General features: G+C 39.3%; 1 protein-coding gene across 1 annotated transcript; it reads left to right on the top strand.

Moving 5' to 3' along the window:
- Nucleotides 1–971: 971 nt before the first annotated feature.
- On the top strand, nucleotides 972–11,811 carry LOC139744470 (transmembrane protein 33-like). The gene is made up of 7 exons (XM_071654903.1): nucleotides 972–1,169; nucleotides 3,497–3,591; nucleotides 4,731–4,918; nucleotides 5,890–5,957; nucleotides 7,111–7,244; nucleotides 8,413–8,496; nucleotides 10,078–11,811. The coding sequence occupies exons 1-7, from the start codon at nucleotides 1,017–1,019 to the stop codon at nucleotides 10,226–10,228; spliced, it is 873 nt and encodes a 290-aa protein (XP_071511004.1). The 5' UTR covers nucleotides 972–1,016; the 3' UTR covers nucleotides 10,229–11,811.
- Nucleotides 11,812–12,453: the final 642 nt, after the last annotated feature.

Here is a 12,453-nt window from a genome sequence, read left to right as displayed (position 1 = left end):
TTGCAGTAAACTCTGCCGAGTGCATGCAGAAATAACGAAGTTCGCTCGCCACTTGTCGCATGCGTATGTGTGTGTGCCTGGCATACAGAGGAGCACGTTCTGAAATTAGCCAGCAAACGGGTCTAGTGTCAGTAGTGAGTGTATCTGTCAGTATTTGACCGAAAGATCGGTCTGTATCATCTGGCTGTCGGGGATATGTTCTGCGGAGACTGTGTCTGGCTTCACAGAATCCCCTCAAGAGCCAATAAAGTAAAAAAAAAAATGATAAAAGAGTCCTCCAATAGATGGATTTTTCTGTCTACGTCAGTATGTGATAAATTAATTGTCAGGGTAGGGACCGCATTGCATTGCTAGCATGGCTGCTGCCTACCAAATAGCTTTCCTGTGACAGGGCTGTGTATACAGTAGTTACTCATTGCTGGAAAGTCCGTGCAATTTACATCAAATGCAAATAAAGTCTGTTGCCCCAAATTTTCTGTTTAATCAGAATCAAATGCAAAGTTGTGTTTGAGATATTTGCATACGAAGTCAAATGTCCTTCCCGCAATTGACTTGTGTTTAAATGCAAAGTTTTGCATACAAATTGGTTGGCAGACTTGCATGTACTTTTTGGAGTGTCTCGCAACTGGGCCCAGGAGCAGTAAATGTCAGCTTTCCATCAAACCTAGCCAAACAACTTTCATGTATTTTGACACAAACTCAGTGATGTTTATTGTAGTCTTACTGATTTCAACCACAGATGGCTACAAAAAAAGCAACAGTTTTAGAGTTATAGTTAGAGCTGTTATACATTTTCTAATAGTCACTAGTGGTTTTCTATATTTACAAAAAGAATCATAATTGTGAATGTTCCAAATTATAATTGTGAATGTTCCAAATCATAATTTTGAATGTTCCAAATCATGACTGTGAATTTTCCAAATCATAATTGTGAATGTTCCAAATCTTGTTTAGTAAGACAGAGCCTCACATCATTCCCAGGATATCTTCCATTTGAGACGTGAAGGAGTGCTACCATGCCTACCATAGAGGAAGTAAACGATGATGCTGCATTCACCAGTTCGCAGTCCGGAGGTACAACGTCATCATCCTCATCATCATCGGGATCCAATGGCAGTGATGGGTCAAGCTCTGCTGGCGGAGAGCAGTCAGGGGCCAGTAAAGTTATGGTAAGCAGAGTTCTGGGTTTTTGTAATGGCACTGTTAATTGAACTGATATTTCCTCTACCGGTACCATGCTGAATAAGCCAGTTTGGAGTTGGCTCATGGGCACATTGGTCCGATTGACCTGTAGTTTTTCTCTCAATCGGTTAGGGGCACTTCACTCGCTTTCAGAGCGACATGATGTCCAAGCTTTACGCAACAATTTATGGTATTCATCAATCCTGCTCTTGTAAACAAACAATGAACTTGCACAGACCAGATAACTAGAATGATCCTCAGTAAACACTTGGGGGAAGTATCCATTTCGTTATCTTGCATTGGATGTATTAACAACCTCTTTGTATTGATATTGCCAAATACCACTTTTGCTGTCAGGTGGATGTGCTGGCAAGCAGCATTTGTAAGGATTACATGAATAATCATAAGATACTGTAAAACAATATTTTCACGGCACGAAATTTTTGCAAATTGGAGCCGACAGCCTTTTTTGCAGCGTGAAATTTTCATGAGTTGCCTCTAACATTTAATGCGTATATTGTAGACAAGAACTTTCACATTCATTTTAATTTCATCAATCTTGGCTGTTGTGAAATTCGCAAAATAAAAATGCACGCGAACATTCCTTGTTTTACAGCAATAATACATCACAGATGCTTATCCAAATGAATTTAAAAACCAACATGCCTGTTGGTCCGAATGTCCTTTTTTCTGCTCATAATGCGCAAAGTGGAACTGCGAACTGGCTTATTGGAGTACATGAAATCTAGAAGATAATTGAATGGGAATCATGAGCTGCACTCCTTGCCATATTACATAATAGATATAGAGTAATGCGCCCAAGTTTGGTACACTTAAGGGTTTTTGTGCTACAGTTCCAAAAGAGATGAGGTCTCGAGTGTATCTTATTGAACATTTTGTGTCAATATAATGACATTCTAAATGCATATTTAAGATGTAAAAATTATTTAGGACATTTTGCAAAAAATTGCTTTTTATGTTTACCTTCTTTGGTGCCATGTTTGGTACAGCGCATCATTGATTGGTACACACACATGATTTGTATGCGCTGTAATACAACTTCATTCATTTGCATGCTTCAACATTATCACCCATAAGAATCATGTAGCTGTACCAATCACGGCACAGCGCTGTCTGGAGGCAAGGCTGACAGTATCATGTAAATATCTCTGTGAGCTCACTAGTCATTTGTAATCTGGCTGCTGTTGACTGAACATCACGACCAACTTCACTTGCACAAAAGGTGACTATTCACCATTCAGTGCACAACAGCTGGTAAATAATGGTCCAAAATGAGGACCGCGTCTTTACTGGCCCGCTAATTTCCAGCTAGAAATCTAGTTTGGCGAGAGGTCATGAAGATGCAACTTTTTCTGAAGCTTTACTGGTCTCTGCTGCCCTCTTTACTGTTTATTTTGAGAGGTAACAGGATGCATCTTTCAAACATGATATACATACAAGGCTATGAATTATTTATTAGCTTCAGTGTGTCGAAGAATATTATATACCTCATTTCTAGAATCCTCTTATCTGATTGGTTAAAAGGGGAGTCATGAAAATAGCTGTGCCCTATTTTTGAGTTACTGTGACCGGGGCCCGGGCACAGTTAGTAAATGGGTTTGGAGACAGTCGCGACCCCGTACACATAGATCGATCATTATGTACGCACCAATGATACGACCGCCGCGCATTTGATCAGCGTGCTGTAAAAGAGACTAGCGGACTGGCTTGGAGACAGTCGCAACCCCGTACACTGTACATGTACACATAGATGATCACTCATGTACGCACCAATGATACGACCGCCGCGCTGTCGATCAGCGTTGATTACGAGTGCTGTAAAAGAGACTAGAATGTATATTTTCGGTATCTATATTTCGGAATCTGTATTTTCGGTTTATAAAACAAATAATGACTGCTTGATATTCGGGGCACAGCTAAAATTACAAAACGTAGGCCCTCGGTGATGTGAAAACCATAACCATGCCCTCAGCTTCGCTTCGGGCATGGTTACGGTTTTCACATCACCTTGGGCCCATAATTTTAACTGTGCCCCTCATAGCAGTCATTATTTGTATACTAGGCTGTACCAATCATGGCGCTGTACCAATCATGGGCTAATTACTCTTCTTTAAACTGTGGCTTTATGTCACCATGTTCAGTGCCTCTCCTTAGGAGTAAAATGATGTGACAGTTATCTACTTCTTTGTTGATATGAATTTGTTGTCATCGCATGTATAATTTCTAATGAGAGAGATTATGTTTAATGTAACAAAATGAAAGTTTGCCTCTGATTTTACATTTTCACTGGCAGACCTATCTGATGACATACAAGGTGGATGCTGCGTTATGGGCCTCAAGGATTGGTACCATCCTGTGCAGTATTCTGTACATTCTGCCACTATTTGGGTGAGTCGTTTAGTCCTTATGATTATCGCCTGATTTAAACTTCAGCAGGAAAGTCGGATTATGATAACTGCTATGCTATGTGTTATTGGCAGAATGCATGTAGACAGTTTTAGCCTAAGTAATATGTTATATGTTAGCTGTATTTTCCAAATTGATTGGTGTCGATAAGTTGTTCTGTTCTCACTGGCAAGAAAAAGTCAATACAACTTGTTAGTTTCTGCTTGTAAGAAATCACCAACCTTTCACAATCAAACCTGCTGATAAACACCATGTAAAGGGGGCCAGATAAAAAACAAAAAACAAAACATAAAACAACAAATCTTCTTTTCAATGGCATATGGTTTTTGCAGACATGTTCAGCAATGCGTAAAATGCTCTGAAAGGAAGCAAATGTAGTGGTTTCATTGGGTAATATTTGGTTGTTAAAAGACAGGTGGTTGCTATTACTAAAAGCAGTTTCGACTACCTAGTAACTGGTCCATTCAACATCATTATCTTGGACCGCATGAGCTTCAGGTACATGCAGCATTGTAGTGCAAGTCAATATCAAAGTCAGCAAGCCAACTCCAAGGTCTTGTGGTACTAAATGTCATACGTACAGAAGGAGTAATATATTTGATGCATGCAGTTTGTGATGTCACATACAACAATAGAAAGAAAATATAAACAGAATTCCACATATTTTTATATTTCTGGCAAAATGAAAGAGTGCTTGACTTACCTTTTTTCAGAAAACAGGGGGAACAATATTACCTTTAATCTGTGTAGGTAATAAGTCAAGGAAATGTGTACTTTTCGTCACAAATTAAATTTTGTGGAATTCTCAGATATTTTCTTTATATAGTTGTATATACATGACATCACAAACTGTAGTAGTCTTTTCATCCAGCGATAGCTGCACAGAAACTTTAATAAATCATAAACTTTTGAATGGATCGTCTGATTTTCCTCAACCTTCATTGATGTGTTCTGCTAATATTGCTGCATTCACTCAAACCACACTTGTATTTGGGTGAATTTTTCCTTTAAATGTTATACTTCAAGTCAGCACTGAGCCTCTGCTATGAGTGTATCATCAGTGTGTACTAATTTTCCCCCCTTATCCCCAATCAAACCCCCGCCCCTTCCCTCGCCACTAGCCATGCCGCCAGTCTCAGCTGCTACCAGCGGGCCCTGATCCTCAACGGCCTGACCAGTGCCCTGAGGCTCCACCAGCGCATGCCTCCCCTCCAGTTCAACCGGGTGTACCTGGCCCAGCTCCTGCTGGAGGATTCCTGCCACAATCTCCTCTACTCGCTCATCTTCATCAACAGCTACCCACTCACCTGTATCCTTTCTTGCAGCTTGTCAACAGGGAGATCCGTTATTGCTATTTAATCAGTAATTCAGTCATGGTTATCTGTTGTGGATCATAGGTGTCTAGCAAGTAGACAGGCTGTAACTTCAAACAAGTACTGTATACGCCGTATATTTCGCAAGTCTAGATTTTCGCGAATCGGGACTTTCCGTCATTAGATGACCTCCTGACTCACTGATTAAATGCTATATACAAACCAAGAAGATTAACTGAATAACTAGGCTACAGATTTAAAGACCAACCATCAGATGATTTCAGATGATATATTGAAACGTAATTTTATTCATATTTACCGTGTCACTGACTGTCAGCTCAGCTGACCCTTGATTAGGACAGGGGCAACCAAACTTTTGGTTAGGGCTAACTAAGATGCTTAAGATTTGTGATTTAGGTTGTCTGCCCAGGCATCAAGAAAACATGTTTCAGCAAGGGCAGGTTATTTTATCATTTTATAAATTTTCCAACTCAGTCAAAGACACAGAAATAAGAAGAGTGTGTACAGGAGATAGGAGGAAGGATTGAAGGGATATGTATTCTAAACATATAGAAGAGACAATGTACGTTATGTACCAATATGTCAATTTGTTGTGTTTTCTGAAAGTAATGTACGTATAGACCAATTTGTGATTGTCTCATTTTATGCGTACCAGCCGTGTAGACACATAAAGTGAGCAGTGTCTCTGTCATAATCTAGAAACATTCTGGGCAACAGAAATGATAATTTGTTACAACAGCAGTCTCATTTTTCATATATCTGTCCATCTAGAAAGCCATGAATTCAACTCTGAAGATGTGGTGTCCAGTTTCAACGCTTGTCATGGATAGCATCAAAAAGCACGCTACAACTTCCAGGAAATTTGCCAGAGCACAGACATGTTAATTATGATGCTTTTCAGAATCATTTCTTGGTACCAAATTTTCCTGAACAAGAAATCATCCAGTTGTGCTGACACCTGTGTTCCTCTTTGCTGTCCTGCATTCATCAAGTTTCACCAAGAAGCTTGCCAATGTGAGTGACATTATGATCTTGGACAAGATGGTCAATTTGGCTTGGTGTAGAGTGATTCATGACAAGTTGAACCTTGTCAAACTTTCCATGCCTCTTCATACTTTCTATTATGTGTTACACATGTGATTTTTGTTAAATTTTGTAGCAGTGGTGATGAAGGACAGTTTGAGAGATATGACTAATTTCCTAAGCAGTTTCCTTAAAATCAATGTGGACATTAAAAGTATTAATAGATTTAGATTCTCAATTGATAGGCAGTTGGACTGATGTTGTTGGCTTATGTGCTGATACATACTTCTTATATAGAGTGTAGGTGAAATAAAAAAGATTATACTACTCTCTACATGTGAAATTTACATCAGTTGCATAGTATTCAAGGAGTCAAGTATTTTCTTGTCTTCATTTTGACTATTATCAGGTTTCAGTATAAATGTGTAATTTATATTCGTTCTGATAGTAACATGCTCACTTGAACTATAAGCACAAGACAATGACATTTACAAGAGAAAAAAAAAGAAAAAAAAAGTGAAGTGCTACATCCGAAAATCTTCGTATTTGAAGTGGGTTTCGTCTTTCAATGCATTTTTAGCATTATTTACATACCCTGGGTACAATACAATGTCCATTTTACCCCATAACCTGCAATGATGCAAGTTTAACCATCAACAACAACACCCCCCCCCCCCCCCCAAAAAAAAAAAAAAAGAAATAGAAAAAAGAAAATATTAATTATTTGGGTTCATTCTTGATCTGTGCCCCCTGGAAACTTGGTTGGAGTGTGTTGAATTTAATTCACATGGCTATAAGGGAGCACTTCAATGATTTTGAGCTAGATGCTACAAGACTGACAGCTGTAGGTCTTATCAAAGAATGAGGCAGTGGGGATTCAAGTGTCTTGCCTGGGGGTGCAAACGCTGCTGCCAAGGGACTTGAACCAGGAACCTCATGATTGATAAATCGTGGTCGCATCCACTGAGCCACAATAGCTGAGTGCAGTAAATAATCAGCAGGCAAAACTTGCAGAACTCCTGCCCCATCAGCGGGGCCCATTTGCTTGCTACAAGTCTCTTTGCAAACTGTGATATGGTAACCATTTGATTGACAGATGCGCTATTTGCATATTTAATTTCTTTCTATTGTTCTTTGTGGTCAGATGGTCGGACCAGACAGTGTCCCATTTGTACGTAGGATGGTGGACAAGGTCATCAGCCACCAGGTGGACATCCTGCGCTTCATCGCATTCGATGAGATCCTCATCATGCCGATTCTTGTATTCATGATGGCAACGTGAGTATGGGCGGCTGGAACCGTAGTATTGCATCAGGGCTTGGTCACATAACAGAGAGACAAGGACAGTTGCTGTAATAAGAGCAGTCAAACAGAAACGGAAAGAAATCTGCAAATACGGTAGCAAACGTATATTCCATATGACAAGGATGAGATGTTTCAAGACAGAAGCTATTACTATTCACATCAAGTGTTGCCTAAATTCTCAACGGCTTCAGTAATGAATTGCCATGTTAGAGGAAGTTTGTTTTCAAATTTCCATGTTCGAAGAAGTTTGCTTGAATGAAAGCAGTAAAATGGAAATAACATTTCATCAGGCATTTTTGCAAGTTTGGACAAAGTTGGCAATGTTGTAACCAGTCTGTGTTCAATGGTTGGTCTAATATCTCTTCTCATTTTAGGCATCTCAATACACAGTAACAAAACAAATTTAAAATGAACATATGTCCTGTTGATGTGATCTGCTCTTAATTCCCGCCGTACTCGTCATTTGTGTGGTGCAGGCAATGCATTAGCTTGTGTTCAGTTGTTTCTTTAAAGGATAAGTCTGTTCTTGACTCTGATCAGCATACATCACGGACAGTAAAGTTGTGACACATCCTATAAGATATAGAAGCATATTCTTTGATGCAAAAATTTCACACACAAAACAACAACAAAAACTTTTTGGGGGTGGAGGGGTTGGGGAGGTGAAGGGAAGGGAAGGGAAGAGCTTGCTCTCAATGCAGTCATTACCATGTCAAATACATGATGTTGCCTTTGTGACTGTAATGCTTGTGACCTCTACCAGAAATATTGATAAGTCATCAGATTATGTACAGCATCACATGACAGCCAAGATGGCTGGATATATGAAAGTGTGTTACATAATGAATTGATGTAAATAAGAACTTAGTATTCAGTGTTTTAGTAGTAGTCGTGACACACACACAAAAAAAAATCATGGGCATACATACTTAGGTTGGACTCGATCTTACAATCTGCTAAGAGTGTTTGCCCATGATTTCTTTTGTCATGAGTGCTACTAAAACACTGGATTATCCATCCCTATTGACATCAGTGTAGGGCAATTTGTCAATCAGTTGCAATGAATACAACTTGATGCAAGAATTCATTAATTTGAATAATGAATCAAGTTTTATGTCAACCCTTTTTCTTTTTCCTCCAGTGGTCGTGTGAGTCTGATTGCACCCATCATCTACTTCAGGTTTTTGACATTCCGCTATGCATCAAGACGGAATCCATACTGCAGGTATGAGATACTCCATGTTTTTATACCGTTGTAGTAAGATATGCTTGAAAGAGTAAAACTTTGGGTTAGCAGTGGGTTTTTTTTGAAACACTGATCATATCACATCAAAGTTGGAAATATTTGTCTAGTAAAAAACTATCAAATCTCTTATTTGCTATTTGATGTTTGAACGTCTGTATTTTCCCAACCCCCCCCCCAAAAAAAAGGTAGAATGAATTAAAATTTTTGAACCAGATAGATATTTGGCTTATCCAGAATAAAAGTGAATGCGAGCAAAATTTGTGTGCACATGACTGAATGTTGTATATGCCATATATGTAGTGAGTCTAAATTTTTGCGAGTCGGGACTTCCCAACAATTTCGCGAGTGGTTAAATTCGCAGTTGTGGAGTACAGTACTCAATGGGAAATGTATGGATGCAGGTCACATTCATGCCATTATCAGAGTTCATATTTTGTTCATGTTTTTAAATTCACGAAATTCAGACAAATAAAAACATCGGGAAATATTTAGCATAAACCGTAAACTGTGTTTTCAAGATAATTACTTTTGTCGCTGTGTTGGAGAGAGATTTTCGTCAAATCTTTTGCAAGCTTTTGTAAAGATTGGTATGCAACATGCAAGAGACAAATATTGTTTAAAATGTCAATCTTATCACAAATTAAAAACTCCTATTTTGGTTGGTTTGTTTTGCAATGTGATTATTAGGATATATTTTCAGTTCTTCCCATAGGTCTCTCTAAATATTTTAGCATCTTCCCTGCTTCCTTCAAGTGGTGATGCAGCCACATCCATTTGTGTCCTTAATCATTTATTTCTTGAGATTTAGATGACTATGAACATGTTGGTACATATGTGGCAATGAATGGTAAAAGGTCACTGCTTACAGAAGGCTACAAACCTGTCAGTTGGAAGAGACAGTTGCAGGGAATATTAACCCCAACAAGGCCGGGCTTGCTATTTAGGTAGATGATAGAGCCGGAAGGGAGCCTCCCAGGCCCCTAGGAGGCTCCCTCCCACCCCCCGGTCTAGTTAGGGTTAAGATACCTGGGCCCCCTTTTGTCCCTGTTTTAGATTTCCTTACCGCACAGGCTGCCATAGACTTATGATAGAAATCAACTATATAGTCAATTATAACTCTTCATAAAACAGGGCCCTGGTCTCACCCACATGGATACATATCTCAGATACTGTATAAGCTGTTATTTTCGCATACAGGTATTTTTGCAAATGAGGCGGTCTCAGACATTTTCGTGAGATGTTGTTTTCATGAATGGACACCGAGGCTATCATAAGTGCACCATTACCCTAGCGCGTGGCGACGTTTTCGTGTGTTGTTAAATTTGCGGTCCAACAGTGACTTGAGAAATTTATGATAATTAAACCCTTGCGAAAATAACAGCTTATACAGTAAGTTAGCCCCAAGAAAGGCCGTAAAAGAACAAAGGTGTCCTATCCTGCAGAGTGAGTAAAACAAATATAAAACAATGATGACATTGGTAAAGTTTTCACGCTCAGACGCAATGAATTTGCTGCAGCTGAATCGATCCGTGTCCCGCTCTTTGTTTGCTCCCATCCCAGGCAAATATTCCACGAGCTGAGGATACGGACAGAGCAGTACTGCCAACAGCCGAACACGCCGACCTTCCTCAGCAACTTTCTCACAAAGTGCATCGGGATGCTTAGTCGCTTTGCACCACCAGAGGCATACCAGCAAGCCCCACAGCAGTAGAAGTGGAAGTAGCAAAATGATGCAAAACGGATGATGTATCATGCCTCTGCTATACATGAACTCAGTTTCTTCTTCTTCTTCTTCAGATTTGCGAGCACAAATAGAAGTCAGATGTACAATCTTATGTTCACCACTGGTAGGATTGTGTGCTACCAAACCTGGAGTGTCTGTTTGAGAGCCACTTTTACTAGATGGCAGGCCAGAAAGTTGAATATGCAGCTATATACAACACCTAAAAAGATATTAGCTATACAATTAGTCAATTGCTCATCATGTGACATGCAGTTTAAAGTGCCATTGCACGCTGTCCTTGTTGAGCCGTGCAATTTTGTTCGAGCAAAAATGGACAGCGCACAGCTGATATCACCAATATACATTGACTCCCGTGTTAAACTAAAGATCAACTCAGTTTCTACACCATTGCACAGCTCTGATGTCACAATAAAAATACCTTTACTGACTCAATCTGTTACAAGGAGCACAAGACCAAGGCAGACGAAAAAATGTAACATACACTTGGTGTTAAAAAGGTGACATAATCAGAACAATCCAGGTAATGGGGTATGTGGCCAAAACAGTGACCACGCATTATCATATATATATATATATATATGCAAATTTTTCATCCTAATTTACTGTAACCCTAAACTATGCATGACAGTCTATACTTAACATGCATTTGCTCACCTGATTACAAGACTTGAGACTTGACATTTGCAGAGGACTGAGTGCTCTTTGCATGTCCCCAATTTTGATTAGAAATCATGACACGTTTGGCGTTTGTAGGGCCACAGATAAACATCATCAAACATTTTCATTACTGAATTATTGAAGTAGGGGTATTCCCTTTCTTCTGGAAGCCATCTTCAGCACATCTCTTCCAAAGAAGAGCTATCCTCCAGTGAGATATGTCAGAGCTTCAAAAGTACAGTAGACAATCAGGCACATTTCACAATGCACGCTGCAAATGGTGTTGACTGCTTGGTCAACATGAGCTCATTTCGGGTGGTTGCAAACCAGTTTTGGGAGATAAAGTGTATCTGTACACAACAATGCGAATATCTGACATTGTAGTTTATTGTATTATTAATATCTCCGAGAAATCTGAGAGTGTGAGGTTGCTCTCGTACAGAGATACTGAATTAAAAGGATCAGTCCCTGAGTACCTAAAATTACAAGCGCCGTGATAAAAAACTAGTCATCTGGTGTTACCGATTGTATTCGATTACGTAGTTCTATAACTTTTTATGCAAACCTCAATGTTAGGTATCACCTTTGGAACTCGCAGACCCATGGACATACTTGCAGGCGTTACAATAAGCAAGGCGATACTGACAGAAAGCATTCAGTATAAATGTTTGCAGACAGAAGCAAGCAGAAGAAACGTGCACACGCCAAGGGGCTTTGTATGGCTAATATTTTGCAAACTGTCCACTAATGCAGCATGCTTGGTCGTGCACGTGTATTACAAATTATTTCTCAGTTATGGGCGCTTTTTGTGATGAGCAAAAACTTTCTCTAGGGTACTAAGAACGTGTTCTTGCACCTCTCAAATTTTAATTTCAGGGTACAGATACACTTTAACCATGTCCAAATTATTCAGGTGGCAGAGTCTACTAAGTCATGAACCTGGCACAACCAATAGGATTTTGCGATTTGAAGTTTAAAGTTATAACCTCTTTCTGTCGAAAGACAGCTGCCAATCCTATGCTCTTGACCTTTAAGTGTGGCTGAATTGTGGCAATCAGGACACATCTATGTTGCACATGTTTTAATGGCATGCAACCATGGACAGGGTCCAGAAATAGAATAGTGCCCAGAAGTGAAAACACACTGTAAGGGCAGAAAATATTGTATTCTTATGTAGCACACATCAGAGCAAACTGAAATGTTTTTGTTCAGATAGTGATGAGAATTTCTCCCGCTTATCAAACAACACCTTATTTGTGTGTATTTATCACCAATTATAAAAGTACAGTAACTACATCTTATCAAGTACACTTGCACATGATATTCTCATCTTTCAATTGAAATGATATTCACACAGATATTAGGTAGTTCCAAACAGTACAAGGACATTAGACCATTTTTGCTAGGATGAAGTTGGAAGCAAATGACAGTGCAAGTTTAGTACATGCAGACAGGTAACTAATTTATAAGATTTCCTATAGCCATGATATTTGTATACTGCATATACAAAGTGAAAGAATAAGATGTTACAGCAA

This window comes from Diadema antillarum, unplaced genomic scaffold (genome assembly GCF_040938485.1).
Source record: "Diadema antillarum isolate AM-2024a unplaced genomic scaffold, OU_Dant_1.0 seq00001182_RagTag, whole genome shotgun sequence".
Lineage (NCBI taxonomy): Eukaryota > Metazoa > Echinodermata > Echinoidea > Diadematoida > Diadematidae > Diadema > Diadema antillarum.
This window is presented reverse-complemented; position numbering and strand designations above follow the sequence as displayed.